Raw genomic sequence first — 22,066 nt, 5'->3', positions numbered from 1 at the left:
AATCTACTTCCCCTTATTTTGAGGCTATGCCCCCTAGTTCTGCTTTCACCCGCCAGTGGAAACAACCTGCCCGCATCTATCCTATTTATTCCCTTCATAATTTTAAATGTTTCTATAAGATCCCCCCTCATCATTCTAAATTCCAATGAGTACAGTCCCAGTCTGCTCAACTTCTCCTCGTAATCCAACCCCTTCAGCTCTGGGATTAACCTAGTGAATCTCCTCTGCACATGCTCCAGTGCCAGTACGTCCTTTGTCAAGTAAGGAGACCAAAACTGAACACAATATTCCAGGTGTGGCCTCACTAACAGCTTATACAATTGCAGCATAACCTCCCTAGTCTTAAACTCCATCCCTCTAGCAATGAAGGATAAAATTCCATTCGCCTTCTTAATCACCTGTTGCACCTGTAAACCAACTTTTTGCGACTCATGCACTAACACACCCAGGTCTCTCTGCACAGCAGCATGTTTTAATATTTTATCATTTGAATAATAATTCCTTTTGCATTATTCCTACCAAAATGGATAACCTCACATTTGTCAACGTTGTATTCCATCTACCAGACCCTAGCCCATTCACTTAGCCTATCCAAATCCCTCTGCAGACTTCCAGTATCCTCTGCACTTTTTGCTTTACCCCTCATCTTAGTGTCTTCTGCAAACTTGGACACATTGCCCTTGGTCCCCAACTCCAAATCATCTATGTAAATTGTGAACAATTGTGGGCCCAACACTGATCCCTGAGGTACACCACTGGCTACTGATTGCCAACTAGAGAAACACCCATTAATCCCCACTCTTTGCTTTCTATTAATGAACCAATCCCCTAGCCATGCTACTACTTTACACTTAATGCCATGCATCTTCATCTTATGCAGCAACCTTTCGTGTGGCACCTTGTCAAAGGCTTTCTGGAAATCCAGATATCCACATACATTGGCTCCCCGTTATCTACTGCACTGGTAATGTCCTCAAAGAATTCCACTAAATTAGCTAGGCACAGCCTGCCTTTTTGAACCCATGCTGCGTCTGCCCAATGGGACAATTTCCATCCAGATGCCTCGCTATTCCTTCCTTGATGATAGATTCCAGCATCTTCCCTACTACCGAAGTTCAGCTCACTGGCCTATAATTACCCGCTTTCTGCCTACCTCCTTTTTTAAACAGTGGTGTTACGTTTGCTAATTTCCAATCCGCCGGGACCACCCCAGAGTCTAGTGAATTTTGGTAAATTATCACTAGTGCATTTGCAATTTCCCTAGCCATCTCTTTTAGCACTCTGGGATGCGTTCCATCAGGGCCAGGAGACTTGTCTACCTTTAGCCCCATTAGCTTGCCCATCACTACCTCCTTAGAGATAACAATCCTCTCAAGGTCCTCACCTGTCATAGCCTCATTTCTATCAGTCACTGGCATGTTATTTGTGTCTTCCACTGTGAAGACAGACCCCAAAAACCTGTTCAGTTCCTCAGTCATTTCCTCATCTCCCATTATTAAATCTCCCTTCTCATCTTCTAAAGGACCAATATTTACCTTAGCCACTCTTTTTTGTTTTATATATTTGTAGAAACTTTTACTATCTGTTTTTATATTCTGAGCAAGTTTACTCTCATAATCTATCTTACTCTTCTTTATAGCTTTTTTAGTAGCTTTCTGTTGCCCCCTAAAGATTTCCCAGTTCTCTAGTCTCCCACTAATCTTTGCCACTTTGCATGCTTTTTCCTTCAATTTGATACTCTCTCTTATTTCCTTAGATATCCACGGTCGATTTTCCCTCTTTCTACCGTCCTTCCTTTTTGTTGGTATAAAACTTTGCTGAGCACTGTGAAAAATCGCTTGGAAGGTTCTCTGCTGTTCCTCAACTGTTTCACCATAAAGTCTTTGCTCCCAGTCTACCTTAGCTAGTTCTTCTCTCTTCCCATTGTAATCTCCTTTGTTTAAGCACGAAACACTAGTGTTTGATTTTACCTTCTCACCCTCCATCTGTATTTTAAATTCCACCATATTGTGATCGCTCCTTCCAAGAGGATCCCTAACTATGAGATCATGAATCAATGCTGTCTCATTACACAGAACCAGATCTAGGACCGCTTGTTCCCGCGTAGGTTCCATTACATACTGTTCTAGGAAACTATCGCGGATACATTCTATAAACTCCTCCTCAAGGCTGCCTTGACCGACCTAGTTAAACCAATCGACATGTAGATTTAAATCCCCCATGATAACTGCTGTACCATTTCTACATGCATCCATTATTTCTTTGTTTCTTGCCTTCCCCACCATAATGTTACTATTTGGTGGCCTATAGGCTACTTCTATCAGTGACTTTTTCACCTTACTATTCCTGATTTCCACCCAAATGGATTCAACCTTATCCTCCATAGCACCGATGTCATCCCTTACTATTGCCCGGATGTCATCCTTAAATAACAGAGCTACACCACCTCCCTTACCATCCACTCAGTCCTTCCGAATAGTTTGATACCCGTGGATATTTAACACCCAGTCGTGATCATCCTTTAACCATGTCTCAGTAATGGCCACTAAATCATAGTCATTCACGATGATTTGCGCCATCAACTCATTTACCTTATTCCGAATACTACGAGCATTCAGGTAAAGTACTCTTATGTTGGCTTTTTTACCTCTGTTTTGAATCTTGACACCTCGATCAGTAACCTCTCCTGAGTTATATTTCCTCTTACCTTTTCTCCTAATTTTCCTTGTCACTGAACCCATATCTTCATGTAACAGCCTGCCGCATCGCTTACCATTAATGTTTTTACTTCCCGTTTTATTCCTTTTAGTATTACTGGTCCTATTCACTGAGCTCCCCTCAGTCACTGTACCTTGTACTGTCGCCATTTTTGATTTTTTGACTATGGGTTCTCTGCCTTACACTTTCCTCCTTACTGCCTTTTGTTTCTGTCCCTGTTTTACTACCTTCCAACTTCCTGCATCGGTTCCCATCCCCCTGCCACATTAGTTTAAACCCTCCCCAACAGCTCCAGCAAACACCCCCCAGGACATCGGTTCCAGTCCTGGCCAGGTGCAGACCGTCCGGTTTGTACTGGTCCCACCTCCCCCAGAACCGGTTCCAATGCCCCAGGAATTTGAATCCCTCCCTCTTGAACCATCTCTCAAGCCACGCATTCATCCTATCTATACTGACATTCCTCCGCTGACTAGCTCGTGGCACTGGTAGCAATCATGAGATTACTACTTTGAGGTCCAACTTTTTACTTTAACTCCTAACTCCCTGAATTCAGCTTGTAGGACTTCGTCCCGTTTTGTACCTATATCGTTGGTGCCTGTGTGCGCTACGACAGCTGGCTATTCAACCCCCCACCGGAATGTCCTGCAGCCGCGCCCGAGACATCCTTGACCCTTGCACCAGGGAGGCAACATACCATCCTGGAGTCTCGATTGCGTCTGCAGAACCGCCTGTCTATTCCCCTTACGATTGAATCCCCTGTCACCATAGCCCTGCCATTCTTCTTCCTGCTCAGCTGCGCAGCAGAGCCAGCCACGGTGCCATGGCCCTGGCTGCTGCTGCCTTCCCCTGGTGAGCCATCTCCCTCAACAGTATCCAAAGCGGTATATCTGTTTTGCAGGGAGATGACCGCAGGGGACACCTGCACTGCCTTCCTACTCTTGCTCTGTCTTTTGGTCACCCATTTTCTATCTCCCTCAGTAACTTTCACCTGCGGTATGACCAACTCGCTAAACATGCTGTCCACGGCGTCCTCAGCATCGCGGATGCTGCAAAGTGAGTCCATCTGCAGCTCCAGAGCCATCAAGTCGTCTAACAGGAGCTGCAACTGGATACACGTCATGCATGTGAAGGAGCCATGGACAGTGGACGCGTCCCTGAGCTCCCACATCGCACACAAGGAGCATGGTACAGGATTGGGATCTCCTGCCATGTCTTAAACCTTGGGTAAACGTATACAACTACAATTCTAAACAACGAAAGAAAAAATAAATAAGACAATGAAAAGAAAAACTACTTACCAGTCACTTACCAGGGATAAAAAGCACCTGCTCCCCACCCACCTTCGAATTCGCACCTAGATTCAAATTCCCAAACTCACTCTTTGCTGTCCCACTCTGGCTGTGTCTTCACTGGCTCACTGGGAGAACTCAATGGGAATGAGTCACAAGTTGCTCTTTTTAAATTGGCCTGAGTTGACTCCCCTCCCCATCTGCTTTCAGATCAAAGTAGATTAAAGTGACTGACACTTAACTGCCTACCAGTTATGTGAGTAGGTGGGGCAGCCCTTGTTAACCTACACTGCACAATTCTAGATTAATTTAAATTAATTTAAACTCCTGAAATTTAAAAGGACCTGTCTTAGCGATTGGATTGGATTCAATTCCCACCTAGATTCAAATTCCCAAATTTGAAGGGATAATTAAGACACACCTGACCTGTAGAGGGCTCTGGACAAATCTTCAAATCGATTATATTGGTCCCCTACCCCCTGCAGAAATGGTTTCAAATATGTTCTGGTCATTATCGATACATTCACTAAATGGGTCGAGGCATTTCCTACTCATTCCAACACAGCAAAGGCCACCGCTAAAATCTTGACCCATCAGATATTCACGTGCTGGGATCTTCCACGCAGCATTGAGTCAGACCAAGGTTCCCACTTCACCGGCAGGGGAATGCAAATGGTAATGACAATATTTGGCATTCAACAGTAATTCCACATAGCCAGTCCAGTGCCATCATAGAGCGCATGAACCACACTTTAAAAACGACGATTAGGAAAACGGTGCAGCAGAACAACACCACTTGGGACACAGTACTTCCCTTTGCCCTCATGTACATTAGAAACTCGGTTTCCAGTTCTACAGGTTTCACACACCCCCCCCTCCCCCCCCCCCCCCCCACACACACACCTTTAATACTTGGAGACCCATGAAAGGCATTGAGTATTTATTAGAACTTGATTTGGCCAACCCCGCAGTAACCGCTCTCAACCACGACAAAGCAGTGCAACAGGTCACCGAAAACATTAAACCGGCACAATGGGCTGCTGCTGTCCGACTAGGCGCGAGGAATAGGCAGAGTAAAGCCAACTTTGACAAAAAGGTCCACCCCATAGAATACACAGTCGGCCAGCAAGTTATCTCATAGACCTCTCAGAGAATTTACAGTGCAGAAGGAGGCCATTCGGCCCATCGAGTCTGCACCGGCTCTTGGAAAGAGCACCCTACCCAAGTCCACACCTCCACCCTATCCCAGCAACCCCACCCAACACTAAGGGCAATTTTGGACACTAAGGGCAATGTATCATGGCTAATCCACCTAACCTGCACATCTTTGGACTGTGGGAGGAAACCGGAGCACCCGGAGAAACCCACGCACACATGGGGAGGATGTGCAGACTCCGCACAGACAGTGACCCAAGCCGGAATCGAACCTGGGCCCCTGGAGCTGTGAAGCAATTCTGCTATCCACAATGCTACCGTGTGCAACCCAAGCTCCATCCTGCCCCCTAAATTCGCAGGCCCCTACTCCATTTCTGACAAAGTAAGCCCCTCAGTTTACAAAATAACATACCCTCACGGTAAGACTGGTTGGTTCCACATCAACCAACTCAAAGCCTACGGAGCCCAACGTAACCACCCATTTATCTGCCCTCCCCTCGCAACATTGCTTCCACTTCCAGCACCCCAGACCATGACTGCCCTCCGCCACGCCACAACCCCAATCCTCCACATGGCACCGTAACCCTTCTCGCAGATTGGTAAGGCATGGCAGATCCGACAATTTACAGGCCCATGCGGCAAACGCCCAGAGCAACTTTATGAACCTGCAGACGCAGGTCTGGCGGCCAGGAGGGGAAGATAATTCAGACAATTTCTGGGAAATGATTTAGCGGAATAATTAATGTACGCAAATATCTGAAGTGTCCAGATGATAACAAGTGGATGCCTACTAAGAATTAAAGTATCCAATTTCTGATGGAGCCTCTGGCCCTCTTCCTCTTCTTCTTCCTCACCTCTTTTTAACACATGATTTTAATTCATGTCAGACCGACACCACATCGTATAAAAAGATCTCTATACAGTCAAAGACACAATCTGTTGACCCCATGCTGAACCGCACACCTCATCGAATTCACACGATGAGAGATTTTTTCCGTTTTTCAGTACTTGTAGTTGGTGAACTTCCCGCCTTTTAGATGTGCTATCCGCATGGAGAAAGATTTCACAAGAATACAAACTCTTCCCGTTTGTCACGGTCCCCAGGTAGGGAGACACGGCACTGATCACTGCCCTACCTGAGGACTCCAAAAACTGGTCAAGTACAGGTCTGGTAGTGGAGAAATGACATTTTCCCCGCCCTATCCGGGGATCCCACAACTTTGTTACCTGTAGCGGCCTATACGCACCCCATGTCACCCTCAGATTCACTGGAATGGTTTTCTGCACACTACATTGCCTTGGGCAGGTCTTAATCTTCACTTCCATTCTGACCCTATCCCCTCTGTTTGGTTGTGGGATAAAAAATGTATTCCACAACGCTCCGCACTCGAAACCCTTCTCTCTTCCACCTTTTTCTAGAACCCTTCGGTCGTTCACTCTCACATGCTAATTACACTTAAGACACAACGGTTGTTGATTACTGTTGCTATTCACGGAACCCGTCTGTGCCCCTGGGACAAAACTTTATAAAACTGGCCGCCTTGAAATTCGGCTGGTTAAGCTAAGCCTCAATCTCCCATGCTTGTGAGTAAGATGGAGACTGGTCGAAGAAAATGTCCGCTCACTCCAAACATCGACCACACAAGCTGTGAGATACTCGAACAATGGAATTCTGCACTTTTAATTTGCATTTCTGGTCTCTCTCCAAAATCTATTTAAAACAAAACGGGGGAGTCACACATGGTGACAATCATAAAGGGTAATTGGAATTATTGGAGAAAGACTAAAATACAGATGTTAACCAACGATAATAACACAATGCTATGCTTGATTCCCTAGGAAAGACACGGAAATACACGGAAGACAGACAAACTACAGAATGAATCTAGGGCCCCTATTCTTTGCAATGATCATCGCTGGATTTACTGAACTCCGAATGCAACAAAACATGGACTTCCTCCATGCTGGACAACTGTGGTTCGCCCAACCAAGTGCAGGGGGTTGTGAGGTGTAGCCACCTAAATTGGCCAACTCCCGATTTAAAATGGCGAACGGCAAAGGCTGATGGGAAAGTCAGCCAACAAGACAAAAACCAGCAGCTGCAGGTTTGCTGTGTATTTACCTCTGCAAAAAACCAGACAACATCAATACCAGCGGCCATCAGCATAACAAAGTAACAGCCATCTGCATACTGATGAGCAATCCCCGGGAACAATGAGTAACATTTTTTGACACACAAAGCAAAGCCAGACTCCTCGGCGCCAGCAGGAGCCAACACAAAGGAGGTGAACGAGCACCTCAAGACCGCCCATCGATCAAGGACCCGCTCCAGTATTGGAGAAAATTGAACCAAGCGATTGGGACAAAGTCCAATCACTTGGGACCAGATACAGGGATCGCCCCGAAAGGCGGGAAGCCCCTGTGGACTATAAGAGTTGAGCCCCAAGTTCAAATCGCTCTCTCTTCACTCTTCAGCAGCTCCTCTTCACTCTCTCCTTCCTGCCCGGGTCACCCAGCAACGAACCAACATTGACCGTGACCGGTGCAGTGAAGACCGACAATCGTAAGTCTTAATTCAACACTCACTACGAGATAGGCGCTCCTAGCTACCAATCCGTACCAACTTCGAATCCCGCAGGCTCAGAACCCGAACGAAAGGCCATTTGTTCCCCTGACCTGGTGGGCCAGTCCAAAGTTAAATATAGGCCTGTTAGTTTTAGAAGTAGCTTAGACGTAGAATTTGTGCATGAGTAGTGTGGCGGTATGTATTAGGGGTAATACGGTACACCATGATGCCGAGAGGCTATTGGTGGATAGATACTGGGTCCTGATTGGATCTGCCGCCTACTGGGCTCCACCCAGAAAGGCGGGGTATAAGAATCAGTCGATTTCAGCGGGAGCGGAGCAGGTTAGTCAATTTCAGCGGGAGAAGTGCGCAAGTGATTTCTGGGAGGTAAGTCTCTCCTTTAAAAACACTTGTCTTTGCAGGAGCAGGCCAGTTGATTTCAGCGGGAGCGGAGCAGGTTAGTCAATTTCAGCGGGAGAAGTGCGCAAGTGATTTCTGGGAGGTAAGTCTCTCCTTTAAAAACACTTGTCTTTGCAGGAGCAGGCCAGTCGATTTCAGCGGGAGCGGAGCAGGTTAGTCAATTTCTGGGAGACCTTCACAGGAGCAGGCTAGTCAATTTCAGCGGTAAACACTTACCTGATCCCGTTTTCGGTCCCTCTTTGCTGTTTTTTTTTTAATTTTAGTGTTTAAGGCGGGAACAGGAAGTTCGACCCGCGGACTTCTGGGAAGACCCTCACCAATAAATTCTGGTGGAGAGGAAACCCGAGACACTACACATGTAGTGTCTCCCACCCGCCCTCCTCCTCTAACCTAATAATAAAACCCATTGGTGTGAGGTACCATATTTTATTATTATTATTTTTTTTTTTTTTAATTTAATTTAGTTGATAGCCAGATCTTGGTAGAAAGTTAGAGGGATGTCAGGGAAGGGAGTGCAATGTTCCTCCTGCAGGATGTTTGAGGTGAGGGATGCCGTTAGTGTCCCTGCTGATTTTACCTGCAGGAAGTGCTGCCATCTCCAGCTCCTCCAAGACCGAGTTAGGGAACTGGAGCTGGAGTTGGAAGAACTTCGGATCATTCGGGAGGCAGAGGGGGTCATAGATAGCAGCTTCAGGGAATTAGATACACCAAAGATTGGAGATAGATGGGTAACTGTAAGAGGGACTGGGAAGAAGCAGTCAGTGCAGGGATCCCCTGCGGTCGTTCCCCTGAGAAACAAGTATACCGCTTTGGATACTTGTGGGGGGGGGGGACTTACCAGGGGTAAGCCATGGGGTACGGGCCTCTGGCACGGAGTCTGTCCCTGTTGCTCAGAAGAGAAGGGGGGAGAGGAGCAGAGCATTAGTAATTGGGGACTCGATAGTCAGGGGCACAGATAGGAGATTTTGTGGGAGCGTGAGAGACTCACGTTTGGTATGTTGCCTCCCAGGTGCAAGGGTACGTGATGTCTCGGATCGTGTTTTCCGGGTCCTTAGGGGGGAGGGGGGGCAGCCCCAAGTCGTGGTCCACATTGGCACCAACGACATAGGTAGGAAAGGGGACAAGGATGTCAGGCAGGCTTTCAGGGAGCTAGGATGGAAGCTCAGAACTAGAACAAACAGAGTTGTTATCTCTGGGTTGTTGCCCGTGCCACGTGATAGTGAGATGAGGAATAGGGAGAGAGAGCAATTAAACACGTGGCTACAGGGATGGTGCAGGCAGGAGGGATTCAGGTTTCTGGATAACTGGGGCTCTTTCTGGGGAAGATGGGACCTCTACAGACAGGATGGTCTACATCTGAACCTGAGGGGCACAAATATCCTGGGGGGGAGATTTGTTAGTGCTCTTTGGGGGGGTTTAAACTAATGCAGCAGGGGCATGGGAACCTGGATTGTAGTTTTAGGGTAAGGGAGAATGAGAGTATAGAGGTCAGGAGCACAGATTTGACGTCGCAGGAGGGGGCCAGTGTTCAGGTAGGTGGTTTGAAATGTGTCTACTTCAATGCCAGGAGTATACGAAACAAGGTAGAGGAACTGGCAGCATGGGTTGGTACCTGGGACTTCGATGTTGTGGCCATTTCGGAGACATGGATAGAGCAGGGACAGGAATGGATGTTGCAGGTTCCGGGGTTTAGGTGTTTTAGTAAGCTCAGAGAAAGAGGCAAAAGAGGGGGAGGTGTGGCGCTGCTAGTCAAGAGCAGTATTACGGTGGCGGAGAGGATGCTAGATGGGGACTCATCTTCCGAGGTAGTATGGGCTGAGGTTAGAAACATGAAAGGAGAGGTCACACTGTTGGGAGTCTTCTGTAGGTCTCCAAATAGTTCTAGGGATGTAGAGGAAAGGATGGCGAGGATGATCCTGGATAAGAGCGAAAGTAACAGGGTAGTTATTATGGGAGACTTTAACTTTCCAAATATTGACTGGAAAAGATATAGTTCGAGTACATTAGATGGGTCGTTTTTTGTACAGTGTGTGCAGGAGGGTTTCCTGACACAATATGTTGACAGGCCAACAAGAGGCGAGGCCACGTTGGATTTGGTTTTGGGTAATGAACCAGGCCAGGTGTTGGATTTGGAGGTAGGAGAGCACTTTGGGGACAGTGACCACAATTCGGTGACGTTTACGTTAATGATGGAAAGAGATACGTATACACCGCAGGGCAAGAGTTATAGCTGGGGGAAGGGCAATTATGATGCCATTAGACGTGACTTGGGGGGGATAAGGTGGAGAAGTAGGCTGCAAGTGTTGGGCACACTGGATAAGTGGAGCTTGTTCAAGGATCAGCTACTGCGTGTTCTTGATAAGTATGTACTGGTCAGGCAGGGAGGAAGGCGTCGAGCGAGGGAACCGTGGTTTACCAAAGAAGTGGAATCTCTTGTTAAGAGGAAGAAGGAGGCCTATGTGAAGATGAGGTGTGAAGTTTCAGTTGGGGCGATGGATAGTTACAAGGTAGCGAGGAAGGATCTAAAGAGAGAGCTAAGACGAGCAAGGAGGGGACATGAGAAGTATTTGGCAGGTAGGATCAAGGAAAACCCAAAAGCTTTCTATAGGTATGTCAGGAATAAGCGAATGACTAGGGAAAGAGTAGGACCAGTCAAGGACAGGGATGGGAAGCTGTGTGTGGAGTCTGAAGAGATAGGCGAGATACTAAATGAATATTTTTCGTCAGTATTCACTCAGGAAAAAGATAATGTTGTGGAGGAGAATGCTGAGACCCAGGCTAATAGAATAGATGGCATTGAGGTACGTAGGGAAGAGGTGTTGGCAATTCTGGACAGGCTGAAAATAGATAAATCCCCGGGTCCTGATGGGATTTATCCTAGGATTCTCTGGGAGGCCAGGGAAGAGATTGCTGGACCTTTGGCTTTGATTTTTATGTCATCATTGGCTACAGGAATAGTGCCAGAGGACTGGAGGATAGCAAATGTGGTCCCTTTGTTCAAAAAGGGGAGCAGAGCCAACCCCGGCAACTATAGACCGGTGAGCCTCACGTCTGTAGTGGGTAAAGTCTTGGAGGGGATTATAAGAGACAAGATTTATAATCATCTAGATAGGAATAATTTGATCAGGGATAGTCAGCATGGCTTTGTGAAGGGTAGGTCGTGCCTCACAAACTTAATCGAGTTCTTTGAGAAGGTGACTGAACAGGTAGACGAGGGTAGAGCAGTTGATGTGGTGTATATGGATTTCAGCAAAGCGTTTGATAAGGTTCCCCATGGTAGGCTATTGCAGAAAATACGGAGGCTGGGGATTGAGGGTGATTTAGAGATGTGGATCAGAAATTGGCTAGCTGAAAGAAGACAGAGGGTGGTGGTTGATGGGAAATGTTCAGAATGGAGTTCAGTTACAAGTGGAGTACAACAAGGATCTGTTCTGGGGCCGTTGCTGTTTGTCATTTTTATCAATGACCTAGAGGAAGGCGCAGAAGGGTGGGTGAGTAAATTTGCAGACGATACTAAAGTCGGTGGTGTTGTCGATAGTGTGGAAGGATGTAGCAGGTTACAGAGGGATATAGATAAGCTGCAGAGCTGGGCTGAGAGGTGGCAAATGGAGTTTAATGTAGAGAAGTGTGAGGTGATTCACTTTGGAAGGAATAACAGGAATGCGGAATATTTGGCTAATGGTAAAGTTCTTGGAAGTGTGGATGAGCAGAGGGATCGAGGTGTCCATGTACATAGATCCCTGAAAGTTGCCACCCAGGTTGATAGGGTTGTGAAGAAGGCCTATGGAGTGTTGGCCTTTATTGGTAGAGGGATTGAGTTCCGGAGTCAGGAGGTCATGTTGCAGCTGCACAGAACTCTGGTACGGCCACATTTGGAGTATTGCGTACAGTTCTGGTCACCGCATTATAGGAAGGACGTGGAGGCTTTGGAGCGGGTGCAGAGGAGATTTACCAGGATGTTGCCTGGTATGGAGGGAAAATCTTATGAGGAAAGGCTGATGGACTTGAGGTTGTTTTCGTTGGAGAGAAGAAGGTTAAGAGGAGATTTAATAGAGGCATACAAAATGATCAGGGGGTTAGATAGGGGGGACAGTGAGAGCCTTCTCCCGCGGATGGAAATGGCTGGCACGAGGGGACATAGCTTTAAACTGAGGGGTAATAGATATAAGACAGAGGTCAGAGGTAGGTTTTTTACGCAAAGAGTAGTGAGGCCGTGGAATGCCCTACCTGCTACAGTCGTGAACTCGCCAACATTGAGGGCATTTAAAAGTTTATTGGATAAACATATGGATGATAATGGCATAGTGTAGGTTAGATGGCTTTTGTTTCGGTGCAACATCGTGGGCCGAAGGGCCTGTACTGCGCTGTATCGTTCTATGTAACCCAGGTTCTCCCAGCAGCCGCATTCTGTAACTGAGCTGCTGGGGAACAAGTCTGCTCAATAAAGCCTCGATTGAGTTCACTACGTCCCGCCTTGTGTGTTATCGATGGTGCCACAAGTAGCGATTACTGTGTATAATAAATGTGCTTTGATTTAAATCTTACTAATCGGTGTATTGGATTATTGATTATTACTGGGACTTGAACCTCGTGGCAGTGTCATAAAGATACCTGGCGACTCGAGAGCAAAGGTAATAAAACAGAGCAATTGAACCAAGGAGAAAAATAGCAACATTATTTGGCGATATCCTGATGGGACCCGATCTAGAAGTGGAAAACCACTCCGGGAGAACCCAGAATTTGAATTAGAGATCCAATTGGAAACAGAAAACCACAAGTGTTCAAGCAGTTCTGATCAATACTCATAATTCGGAAGTGTGTATATGCAATCGTAACTAACAGGGCGATAAGGTAAAACTGATAGATTTTTTGTTGCGACAAAACTGTCGGAAGGTTATATTTCGGAAAGTAGCGAAAGCCGTACCCGTATTTACAGCACCGCCTTAATACCCCTGTCCCAAATTTGAAGAGCAGCATTCGGTGCTCCCCAAATGTAGACAAATAACCTGTGCGTGGTAATTATCCGCTGGATTTAGCTCATAGAGTTAGATAATATTGGATGTTGTTTCAGAACATGAAGTGCCTCAAGAGTTCAGGACATGTGGGTAATTGGGAACAATTGGGAATAATTGGGAACATACATGCAATATTGTCTGTATAGCCATCAGTGTAGTTAGGTGCACTGTTGTAGTGTAATATAGTCCTCCTTGTCTTGTGTTTTTCTTTTACGAGAATAAATATTCTTTATTAATTGATCACAAACCGACTGGACAGTTCCTCCCTGATGAACATATCTTTTCTCACAGTACACAAAATTGAAAATATACGCCTCCAAGAACTGGTATTCCAAGTTATCCTTCTGAGTGTGGGATACCCTCACATATAACATCAATAAAGTCCTTAACAACAGCCAAATTGCCACTCATACCTTCATTGTTTCCCTTGTACAGATTTAAGACACTAATTTCAGAATTAACTATATCATATTCAAACTCAATGTGAAATTCTATTGTATTAGGGTTATTATTACCTAAAGGCTCCTTTAAAACAAGGTTATTAATTCGACATTTCTAATTACATAGTACTAAATATAAAATATCCTGATCTTCAAACCCATCCTGTGCACAATCCAGGAACTTATCCTCCACAGCATTAGTGCTCAATAGGTTTACCCAATTTATATGTAAATTGAAGTTGCCATTATTACTACATTACCCACATTACATGTATCTCGAATTTCCTCATGCTGTATTGCTACTTTTCTCACAACCCGCTGCCAAATCCGGCAGCTGTGTCCTTCAGAACTCGACTGGCATGGTCAGTTGTGGTGTTACTGAGCCAATATTGGTCACGGACATTAAAGTCCCCACCCACAGTACACGTTTAGCAGGGTGTCCCTTGGCGGCTGCAGCGCCGAGAAAGAGCCCATTATTCAACAGCACTTAACCGTTTTTTTTTGCCTCGGGGACTTTTTCTCCGCCAAGGCCGCACTTGAGTCATTTCATGTTGGCGAGCCCAGCAGGAAATGCTCCTTGCAGATCGGGGCACCATTTTCATAGTAATGAGACCACTAAATCACACCGTCTGTGTCCTTGTTACCCTCGGTACTTCAACATGGAAAAGTATTGAATCATCAATTAGAAGAGGGCTGTATGTGGTTTCCTTGCCCTTGCTTGACTTGATATCATGACACGTTATGTGCTCCAGAGTCAATGTTGAGGTCTCCCAGGGTCAAGCACTCCTGATTTTACACCACTGTGCTGCCCGCCACCTCTCCTTACCAAGGAAATGACATACAAATGCCTTACAAAGAAAGGCCACGATAAAAGATTTGGTAATTCAGACACTAGATGGGTTTATAATTGAAAAGGAGATTTTGGATACACCACATACATTTCTCTGATAAATTTAGAGTACCCAATTAATTTTTTCCAATTAAGGGGCAATTTAGCGTGGCCAATCCATCTAGCCTGCACATCTTTGGGCTGTGGGGGCGAAACCCACTCAAACACGGGGAGAATGCGCAAACTCCACACGGCCAGTAACTCAGAGCCGGGATCGAACCTGGGACCTCGGAGCCGTGAGGCAGCACTGTGCCACCGTGCTGCCCTTTGGATACATTTTTGAAGAGGTAATGTTAATAAGGAACCAGGACCGGATTTGAAGCATTCAAGGATACTGAGGAAAGTGGGAGTCGAAATTGGGGAAACACTGGTCATAAGTTTTCAGTCTTCCTTCGAGTCAGGGGTAATCCCAGAGAACTGGAGAAATGCAAATGTTCGACCAATGTTCAAAAAAGTGAGTAAAAATAAGTCGGTGCAACTACAGACCAATCAGTTTAACTTTGGTGGGGAAACTACTGGAACCAACGGGCTGGTCCTCCGATTTTGGGGCAGCACGGTAACACACGTGGCTAGCAATATGGCTTCACAGCGCCAGGGTCCCAGGTTCGATTCCCTGCTGGGTCACTGTCTGTGCGGAGTCTGCACGTTATCCCCGTGTCTGCGTGGGTTTCCTCCGGGTGCTTCGGTTTCCTTCCACAGTCCAAAGATGTGCAGGTTAGGTGGATTGGCTATGCTAAATTGCCCTCAGTGTCCAAAAAGATTAGATGGGGTTATTGGGTTATGGGGATAAGGGCTTATGTGGGTCGGTGCAGACTCGATGGGCCGAATGGCCTCCTTCTGCACTGTATGTTCTATGTTCTATGTCCAGAGGATCCGTGGCGCTTTACGTGGGAAAAATCGGCGCAGCCCCAACACCAGCAAGGGGCTAGCAACCTTCCCGGTATAAACACCTGGAGAATTGCTGGGTCCGATTGGCGTGCGCATCCGGCCGTGCGCGGGCCTGACCTGTCAGATAGTGCCCCCCGGACACCCCCTCGCCACCCCCAGGGCAAGCCCCACCAGTCCCCCCCAGCCCTCGCCGAAGCCTCCCGGCCAGCATCATGACTCCTGCCCAAAATCGGCGTCAGGGGATGGAAAATCCCACCCAATAACTCAGGACAAGAGTAATCATCACATAGACAAATGTGGGTTAATTAAGGAAAGCCAGCATGTACTTGATTTATGTTTGACTAACTTGTTGGTGTTTTTGAAGACATAACAGAAAGGATCGATGAAGCTACCTGAGCTGCGTGCAAATTGGCAAAGAGTAATAGAGTACATACAATCAGAGAGATGAGAGATCAAAGACTGGTGTGGGAGAAGTGAGTTTTGCTTTGTGGGACACCATCATCAGTACCATGGAAAGTGGGGGGTGTACCTTTGGCTGGCTTGCGTCTCAACCATGCTGCGACCAGTGTTCTTGCAAACCACATAACTGGGGAAGTAGAGAGAATTTTAAACTAGAGGTGGGAATGGTTATGGAGAGGGGATTCACAGGCTTACAAAGCAAATGGTTATGTAAGTATTGCAAAGCAGTTATTTAGGTAATGATACCCAGAGTGTGACAGGAAAGGACAGAGTGTACAAACATTTTTTAAAAGCAGCGAAAGCGATGGGGGTAATTTTTGCCTCTTAACCATTCCCCCCACCCCTATCGCAGCTTTAAAAAAATGTTTGTACACTGTCCTTTCCTGTCACACTCTGGGTATCATTACCTAAATAGCTGCTTTGCAATACATTCATTAAGAACATTGGGGGAGTGGGCAGATAGGTGTCAGATGAGGAGAAGTGCGAGGTGATGCATTTTGATAGGGTGAGACAATATAAAATTTGGGGTAAAATTCTAAAAGACGTGCAAGAGCAGAGGGACTTATGTGCATGGGTGTACAGATCATTGAAGGAGGCAGTTCAGGTGGAGAGGGAAAGCAGACAACCCTCTGAAAAAGTACTCTACCTATGCCCATTCCACCGCCCTATCCCCGTAAATCCATGCATTGAGCAAAGCCAATCCACCTAACTTGTATGTCTTTGGACACTAAGGGGCAATTTAGCATGGACAATCCAGCTAACTTGTACACCTTTGGATTGTGGGAGGAAACCAGAGCACTTGGAGGAAACCCACAAACATGGGGAAAGCGTGCAAACTCCACAGTCACCAAGGCCGGAATCAAACCCAGGTCTTTGGCGCTCTGAGGCAGCAATGCTAACAACTGTGCCACTGTGCCACCTTCAGTTAAAGTAACTCAGCAAAGCCCACAGCAAAACAGGACTTCAGTTAAAGTAACACAGCACAACCCACTTCTTTGAAGTGGAGATGACGGCGTTGGACTGGGGGGTGGGGGGGAGGGGGGGGGGCGCACAGTAAGAAGTCTTACAACACCAGGTTAAAGTCCAACAGGTTTGTTTCAAATAGTGATTCGAAACAAACCTGTTGGATTTTAACCTGGTGTTGTAAGGCTTCTTTATTGTGCCCACTTTTTTGAAGACTGGGTTCCTGATTCATGACAACCTCTCTGCTGCATGCAGATCACACTGAAATTCGCATCGACAGACTGAAGTCAAAACAGCCAGGTGCTGCACATCCTTGGAGAATGATCTAGCACCTGCATGTGCATATGATATTCCTTGAACATTGGGCTGGATTCTCCGTTTCAGGGACTATGTCCTCACGCCGTTGTAAAAACTGTGGCCTTTCAGGCCAGAAAAACCAGCGTGAAAAGGCCACATATTGATAGCCCTGCCGGGGGCTAGCAAGGACCCATCGTGAATCTAGCAGCTTTAGCTGCAGATACGGGCCCCCGCACTTCCAGGTCAGAGGTGTTATTGAAAATATGGAAAGGTGTGTCATTTGAAACATGGAAGTCTGGCAATACCTGGTCTGAGAGAAACACGAGAGAATGTAGGGAAAGATCCCACGAAGGGTTAACAGCAGCTGCCAGGGAAGGATTGTAAAATACAGATAGCCTTGGTCAAGCAGGCTTAGCAAACAAGACAAACAGGATTTTGAATGAAGCCAAAAACAATGGCTCACACCTTCATTGAAAGTAACTATCTTAGTAGCATCTGGAAAGGAAAAGATAAGGTTCAGTTGAATTTGGTGACAATTCTAGGTATGAATTTGCTCATACCAGGTAAATTAAAGAAAACTGGAGACTATCAGTCTATGAGAAACATAATTCAAAGCCAAAATCAAAGTGAAAATTATGAGCTGAGGACACAATTGGAAAATAAAACTATAGAAATGGCAGAAATTAAAATTCACACCTCTATTGAAACCAAAGCATTTTGAACATCACAAAGGAAACAATGTAATCAGATCTATGAGATGAAGTCATGTCAAAATGAATACTTAGTTTGATGAGAAGGTTTAGATCAAAGATACTTTTTACAATCAAAGTGAAATAAGTTACTTTACAATAAAGTCATAAAAACTAGATAACTGTTAGAAAAATATATAAACCCGAAGAAAGGGAACCAGAACCAGAACCAGAACCAGAGGGAGAGAGAGAGAGGGGAGAAGCAGAGTCAGATTACAGTCAGCTCGGCCATGGGAAAGGGACAGGGCAGAGCAGCCGTGCTAAAATAGCTAATACATCTAAGGAAGACTAGAATTTAAAGAGGAGCCAGAGTCAGCTCAGAGCCAGCTCAAAGACAGCCAGCAGAGTCAGCTCTCACAGCTCGGTACATGGGAAAGATAGGACACAGCAACTGAGCTCATCAGCGAATACATCTAAAGAAGACCAGACTTTAAAAAGAAGATTGATTGTCAAGTTGGGCCTGAAGGTCCCTTCATCCAACCAGAAGGATCCAGAAGCAAAAACCTTTTCCTTTCTGTAAAGAAAGTATTTGCAGCTTTTAAAAGAAAAAATATAATAATAAAATAACTTAATTTAACCTGAAATAGTGGTTATTCCAAAATCTACTTTACTTACTTAGCAATGCGGGACTCAGGATCGATGCTACTAATTGGTAAGTAGATGAAATCTTCGGTGAAGGTATGGGTTATACCGGGGGATAACTTGAAAACATAGTTTGACCTGAATAACACCCACTGAAGCCTGTATCGGAGTCGGGGAGTGAGAATCCCTGATCACCATTGAGAATGTCGGCCCTTTTTGGTATAGGGGGACTTCTAAGAATAGTGGTGAGTTTTCAAAAACAAGAGGCCGCGCATGATGCACACGGCAGCGGCCTCGCCGTGCTTCATGGCCCCGTTCAGCCACGCGTGCGACCCGGACCGCCGCCCAAAATTAGCCTGGTCCCGTATGAGGCCACCCCTGACCTCAGATCGGCCCGCCCCCGGCCATGGCGGCCGGGGACTGAGTTCTCAGCCACCACGCTATTATCCCGAACAGTAGGACCATGTTAGATCCACGCCATCGGGACTTTGGCCGGTCGGGGGCGGAGAATGGCGGGGTGGGCCTCCAGCAATGGCCACAGGTAGGGGATACACGGTGGAGAGTACAACGCTTTTCACGACCCGGAAAATCGGGGAACCGGCACCGGTCCCGATTCCATGCGCAAAAGTGGATTCTCCACCCCGGCGCAGGACCCGATTTTGGCTAGGGGTGCAGAGAATCCAGCCCATTATTTTCTACGGATAAGGTTCCATGAGTCCAAAGTCATTGATAGCCAGCTGTCTCCTCAGCCTCTGCTAAGCAGGGAGGGCATATCACCCACTTCCTATACCTCCAGCTCACTTGCACCCTGTGAAATAAGCTGTGCTACATTCATTAACAAAAAGGTTTTTAGAGATGTGTATGCATGTAATCAACTTTCAAGCACAAACACAGCACAACTCATCGCGACTGCACAGAAACTCAGAGCAAATGTCTATAACCAGTAAAACGTTTGCAGCAACAATTACGGCATCTCATGTAAACATACATCTTTTCAAGTCAAAATATTGATTGCTTATTGCTTTAGATGGTAAAATAACTCCAATTAAATGGATGCTTTCAAAGCACTTCCACACTTACCTTTGATTGCTGAATCGGTTAAGGATGAAATTTTACCATTTTCTGCAAAAACAAAATAATATTGTATTCAGCTATAAAGGCTGATTGTGACTGATTCATTTTAATCTTGTTCTCAGTCAATTGTTTCATTCTCTTGAACTTTGGTAGCATAAGGTTCCAATGCTGAGTATGTCAGATCATCGGCAGTATTCTCCGTTCCTGAGACTAAGCCAGGGCAGGATTCGTGGACTTCCACGACAGCAGAACTGGCGCCGCACCTGGACCGATTTGACGACTGTTAAGGGGCTAGCACTGCCGCCACATGGAACACAATCAGTTCCAATGAGAAACGATGCCGGATTCACTGGATGCACGATTGACACTCGGGAGGCTGACGAGCTGAAGTTGCATACGCACACAATTCACTCCCAGCAGGGGAAAGGGGCTGCTGTCATTGCTGTTCACCATGCCTGGGCACAGGTGGTAGAGGTGGTCAGAGCCACCATCAACACCGTCCGGACCGGCCAGCAATGCCGCAAGAAACTGCATAACATCCTCGAGGCGGCCAGGGTGAGTAGGCAGCACTGTGAACCTGGCACTAACCCCCGTCTCACACACCCATAATCCCACCACCCCGGCCCAACCAGGAGGGCAGTAAAAACCCCATTCAACACCGCATGTTGGCAACTACACCGGCCGCCTTGACCGGGTGCCTGACCACTGAAGCCACCAGCTACCCAGCCCCTCAGCTGCACGCATCGGACTGTCTACCATTGTGCATTTTCTGTTTCCGTCCCACCAGGCTACCCATAACCGCCGGGAGCAGGAGAAAACTGAAGGATGAGCGCATGACCTGCAGCCCCTCACCGTAGCAGACCAGCGGGTCCTGGACATGGTTGGTGGGCTTGAGGAAAGGAAAGTCACCGGGGTGAGATCGGCCACGAATCAGGAAGAGGGACCGCGCTGAGGTGCGGTTCCCCGTGCCATGTATACCACCCCCATCACCACACACACCAACTTTACCCCAAAAGCACCCTGACCCCAATTCTCACCTCCACACTAACCCCAACCCATCACCAGCCTCGCCACCCCCCCCCCCCCCCCCCACCCCCCCCCTGCCCTTGTCTAATCGCGTGACTGGACTTAAGTCTTGCAGGAGCTGCTGGTGATGGGGGAGGGGGACCCCACCCCCAAGCCAGTGCCACAACCCAAACCCCCCACCCCACCCCGTGTGCTGAGCAGTGATGACGATACCGACATGGAGTTGACTCACATGCCTGAAACCCAAGAAAACCTGGAGCTCGAATCTGAGGATGGCACTGCTGCTGTCTCCAACACCCTCCACCATCCCAGAGACACTCACCTCAGTTGGGCACTTTAGTGAAGAGGCTCCTGGGACACTCTCTGGTACATGCTGTGATGATATGCATAAAGCAAGGTGCACGACCACCGACCACTGGGTGGCAGTGTAAACCCACCACATGGCCCTGTGGCTGGGGAGTTGGGGGTAGGTCGTGCTTGAGGATAGGTGTATTTTGCAGTAGCTCTACAATAGTTAATTAGTGCTAGTAGTTTATTATTTTATTTAGCCTAGTTATCTCATCACGCAGTTGTTTCACAATAGGTTATTTAAACCAGATGTTCTGTAGTTCATCATTCACTTCGGCCAGTCTATAGAACATGAAATGGTACCAGGATTGAAGATTCTGTACAAAGAAATCCGATACACGAAAGATAATTTTGAAGAACATGGAAGAAAACGCATCTTTGCTACTAACCTTACTAGCTTCTGGCATCTGGTGCTTAAGGCGCGGTAAAACTACGAAGCCTGGGATGGAAGGCATCAAGGCACCATAACAGCTTCGGATTACTGGTAACGCAGATGAGAATTGGAGGGTGTTTAAGTAACAGTTTAAACTTTAAGTTGCAGCCCTTAGTCTGCAGGCACAGCCCAATGAGAGGCGTTGAAACTTTCAACACTTTTGTCTTTGAAAACGAGGCTGACAGCAAAAGCGTTGACGAAGTTCTTATGCAATTCGATCGGCATTGCACCCCTAAAAAAAATGAAACCTTTCAATGCTATATATTCCAGACTCACATCCAGAACGCGGAGGAGCATTCGATAGCTTCCTCGCTGACTTGTAATTGAAGGCATAGTCATGCAACTTCAGCACACTCCAGTCGTCAATGATACGTGATCAAATAGTTTTCGGAATCTCCAATGATAAAGTCCGTGAGTGGCTTCTCTGGGAACCGGAGCTGCAACTTGAAAGTGAGATTCAAATATGTTGCGCTAGTGAGTTGGCAGCAAAGCAGCTCAGCACATTGATTCTCCGGCATTTTGGCACAAAGGCAGAAGTGGCGGCAGACGTCATTGGGGTGGTGACACAGCTAAAAAAGAAACGTGCTCCCAGTGCTGGTGGCCATTTTGAGCGGCCGACCCAATCCTCCATTTTGTGTTTGCAATGTGGCAAACGACATTTGCCAGGGCAATGCCGGTTTACGAAAAACAGGTGCCATCTGTAATGGCAGGAATCATCTTGCAAGGAGAAAGCCTGAACAAAGCATATCAGCGCT

General features: G+C 46.8%; 1 protein-coding gene across 1 annotated transcript in view; it reads right to left on the bottom strand.

Moving 5' to 3' along the window:
- Positions 1-22,066, bottom strand: part of LOC140413697 (NACHT, LRR and PYD domains-containing protein 1b allele 2-like) — a 163,859-nt gene that overhangs the window by 20,338 nt on the left and 121,455 nt on the right. The window contains exon 6 of the mRNA XM_072500926.1: positions 19,511-19,552. Within this exon, the coding sequence (XP_072357027.1) occupies positions 19,511-19,552 (42 nt within the window). The remainder of the gene's footprint in view (positions 1-19,510; positions 19,553-22,066) is intronic.

This window comes from Scyliorhinus torazame, chromosome 1, assembly GCF_047496885.1.
Source record: "Scyliorhinus torazame isolate Kashiwa2021f chromosome 1, sScyTor2.1, whole genome shotgun sequence".
NCBI lineage: Eukaryota > Metazoa > Chordata > Chondrichthyes > Carcharhiniformes > Scyliorhinidae > Scyliorhinus > Scyliorhinus torazame.
Note: the sequence above shows the minus strand (reverse complement) of the source record. Positions and strands in the feature narration are given on the sequence as shown.